The 3,956-nt window shown below is 42.2% G+C and overlaps 1 protein-coding gene across 1 annotated transcript in view; it reads left to right on the forward strand.

Annotated features, from left to right (window-relative positions):
• Positions 1–3,956, forward strand: part of brf1a (BRF1 general transcription factor IIIB subunit a) — a gene marked incomplete at its 5' end in the record, with an annotated part of 31,123 nt that overhangs the window by 9,683 nt on the left and 17,484 nt on the right. The window contains 5 exon segments of the mRNA XM_014022101.1: positions 1,415–1,508; positions 1,751–1,877; positions 1,962–1,998; positions 2,853–2,945; positions 3,359–3,673. Of these exon segments, the coding sequence (XP_013877555.1) occupies positions 1,415–1,508; positions 1,751–1,877; positions 1,962–1,998; positions 2,853–2,945; positions 3,359–3,673 (666 nt within the window).

Genomic DNA, 3,956 nt, shown 5'->3' on the forward strand with positions numbered 1-3,956 from the left:
ATGGAGATTAGAAAAAAAATTGTTTCTTGTTAGTAGTGGTGTGACAGAGATCAGTTATATTAAAGCCTGGAAAGAAGAGACAAATGGCATGAAGAGGACAGGATGATAAAGAAAAAAAAGGCATATAAAAAAAAGAAAGACTAATAAATCGATCATATGGATCGATATCAATTATTTTTAACAAATTAAAAACATATTTATAGTGCAGCCCTGGCCATTTGATGATATTCTTAAATGACCTATCTATATGACCGAAAGAATAAGATACCGGACACAAGCAACAAAAACGAGTCATTGTTTGTCCAGTATAGCCGCTGCTCCTCCACGTCGAGAGGAGCCAGTTGAGGTGGTTCATCTGGTTAGGATGCCTCCTGGACTCCTCCCTGGTGAGGTGTTCTGGACACGTCCCACTGGGAGGAGACCCAGAGGAAGACCCAGGACACGCTGGAGGGACTATGTTCCTCAGCTGGCCTGGGAACACCTTGGGATTCCCCCAGAGGAGCTGGTCCAAGTGTCTGGAGAGAGGGAGGTCTGGGTCTCTGCTGATGCTGCTGCCCCCGAGACCTGACCCTGGAGAAGAGGAAGAAAACGGACGTACAGATCTAATTATATATTGAATTTATGTTGTTTTTAAAAGAAACAAATAAAGATATCAATACAAAAATAGACAAGATCCCCAGATTAAAACCTAGAAGTTTTTGTCAATTTGAGAAGAGTKTCAGATTACGTATTAGTAATTTTTAATTTTGCTGCAGATCAGTAGGATAATATCAAAGTAGCCTCAGCTGTTACCCAGGATGTTTTAATTTAGTCCCKTTTCTTGTGTTTTCAGAGTATAAATTAAAACCGGTTGTTAAAGTTCAGCAGAGCTGGATTGGTCCACCCTGACTTCAGGTCTCTGGTCTTAGTGAAACCTGTTCCTGCAGAGTCTGGTTGTTGTCCACCTGAACCTGCTCAGCTTCCACGTGATGAAGACGTCCTGAGCTGAGGCAGTGGTCCTCCTCCTCCTCCTCTTCCTCAGTCAGATGTTTCTGCTGCATCAGCTGAATAATTGATTGTTTGTCATTTGAATCATTGATGAGGGAAACAGTGGGACTGAAGGAGCAGGACTGACTTCTGTTTGTCAGTTTAGATGAAGTCAGCAGCTGCAGGTGAAATGTTTCAGTCATGTTTCAGTGTGGTCCTCAGTGAAGCAGGTCTAATGATGCTTATATAACTGTTCCTGCTGCCACCTTGTTACATAATGTTGGTGTGATTTCTTAGGAAAACTGTGTCTTTGTGCTCAAACCAGAAAGACAGGCGTTTGACTCCGCCCCCCTGGTTCTTTAGTCTTGAAGGTGCAGAAACAGAAATAAAACCTSTCAGTCTTTGCACGTGTTTCTGTTGGAACTGTTTCCTCTTCCTGTCGTTGCAGCTCTGCTGGTCGCAGCTCGTTTACACGACTTCTGTCGAACCATCAAAGAAATCATAAATGTTGTGAAAGTCTGCGACGCCACGCTCAGAAAGAGGTGAATCTTTCATCTGAAAGTGTTTCTCAGTAAAACGGAGGATTGAGCTGAAATGTTTCGCTTCTTTATCGCCTCCTAAAACTGAAACAAACTCTCAGGTTGGAAAATATTAAATTCATTGTTAAAGTAAAGAAACTCCGCCTCTCTTTTCTCCTGAGATTGTGTTATCACTGTAACAGCTTAATGATCAGGTGTTTGTGTTGTTGTTTTTTTTTACAAACTAAATGAAATTTCTTTGTGAGGCTGAACGAGTTTGAGAACACGCCCACCAGTCAGCTGACCATCGAGGAGTTCATGAGGATCGATCTGGACCAGGAGTGTGACCCGCCCTGTTTCACAGCTGGACTGGAGAAGAAGAAGCTCCAACAGGTCAGGACTTGGTCTGCCTCAGACGGTCCTTCAGCCGRCAGCTTTCATCCTGTTTGACATGGTTCTGTTTCCTCCTCATTCCAGCTGGAACTGGAGCTGAAGAAGAAGTTCAGGGTTGAAGGTAGGAATGTCAGCTGCAAAACTTCAGCTCATTTAGGAGATATGGGATTTTAGCTGTTTTAACTTTGAGACTTTTCAAAAGATTTACTTCAGATAAACTTCATCATAAAAATACATAAAATATTTTTGTCCTTTAAAAAGTTGTTTTAAGTCTTTTAATTTTTTATGTTATTTTTAGCTTCATATTTGCTCATTTTAACTACTGATTTGTTTGTTCTAACTTTAGCTGTTTTGCTAATTTTAGCTACAGATTTGCTTGTTCTAAATTTAGCTGTTTTGCTAATTTTAGCTACTGATTTGTTTATTCCAACTTTAGCTGTTTGAAAGTTTAGCTGTAGTGTTTATTAGCTGTTTTTGTTCTTTTAAATAACTTTTGTTAAGTTTTTCTTAGCATGTGTAGCTAATTTCAGCTATTGTTTTACTTACTGTTTTGAAATGTTGGGTTTAAGCAAWCTTTTAGCTGTTTTCAGCTGCTGTAACAAACTTCAGCTGTGGTTTCTGCAGTAAATTCAGTTTCTTTAACTCCTCTTGGTTTTCTTTAGTTCTGTTGTTTTAATAATATCCTGACTATAAGCTGCAGCTCTGAAAACAGCAGCTGAAACAACAAAGCAGCTAACAGGCACCTGAGAACAGTTTGTTTTTAAATGTAGTGGGCGTGGCTTATRTTCAGGTGCGCTCAGTGATTCATCACATCGTGTTTAATTCATAATTTTAAATGTTTAAGAAGAAACATCTAAATCTTGTTTCTTCGTCTGAGTCTTGGTTTGTTTTCAGCTTTGTTTCAGAAGGAACATAAATGTTTGTTTGTTTGTTTGTTTGTTTGTTTGTTTGTTTGTTTGTTTGTTTGTGAACCAGATGAAATCCAGGAGTATCAGGATGAAATCGATGCCGAGCTGAAGATGAGCCGACCCAAGCTGAGGGGCGTGTATGCTGCCTACGTGAAGGAAGGTGAGGGAAGCTCCAGCTGAGTTTACTAATAATTTAATAATTTAATAAATCATATTTTATTCTCCTGTTTCTGTTTCTGATGGTTTTATTGATTTGTTGAACTTTAGTGGTTTAAACCTGATGAAGACAGACTCTGTCCTGTTTTCACTTGTCTTTGAGCTGCAGTCTTCAGCTCTCTCCTCCGGCTCTTCATCACTGCCTCCTTTCTTTCCCACACTCCTGGTTTCCCTCTGGTTTCTCACTGAAGCTCCTCCTCTTTCTGACTTCCTGTCTGAACGTCTGAATTACAGCTGATTCTGAAAACAGATCAAAACATCTGCTAAGGTTTGAGGGTTTTACAGATCAGGAAGGTCTGACCTGGTCTGACCCGGTTCGACCCGGTCCAGGTTCTAACACGGTGCTGATCTCCTCAGAGTTTAAAAGTGAGGAGCCTGACGTCACGCCGACCAAGGAGGCTGATGATGAAGAGCTCGATGAAGATGATGAGCTCCAGGCCGTAGCCAGACACTTCGGCAGAGAGCTGTCAGAGCTGTCGCTGCAGACCCTCCTCAGACTGCAGAGCAGCAGACCTCAGGAGGAGGAGGAGCAGGAGGAGGAGGAGCAGGAGGAGGAAGATGTGCCCCGGAGGAAAGGACCCACTCTGGCCTCCATCCTGGGACCCATGCCCTCAGCGGCCACTCTGGGTCTCAACGAGTCCATCAGTACCTGGGTCAGGAAAGACCAGGAGGGTGAGTCCATCTGTCCGTTCATCCATCATTTCATCCATCCATCATCCATCCATTCGTCCATCCATCCATCCATTCGTCCATCCATCCATCCATCCATCCATCCATCTGTCTATTCATCCATCCATCTATTCATCCATCCATCCATTCATCTGTCTATTCATCCATCCATCCGTCTATTCATCCATCCATCCATCTATCCATCTATTCATCCATCCATCCATCCATCCATCCATCTATTCATCCATCCATCCATCCATCCGTCTATTCATCCATCCATCCATCT

This window comes from Austrofundulus limnaeus, unplaced genomic scaffold, assembly GCF_001266775.1.
Source record: "Austrofundulus limnaeus strain Quisiro unplaced genomic scaffold, Austrofundulus_limnaeus-1.0 Scaffold318, whole genome shotgun sequence".
Lineage (NCBI taxonomy): Eukaryota > Metazoa > Chordata > Actinopteri > Cyprinodontiformes > Rivulidae > Austrofundulus > Austrofundulus limnaeus.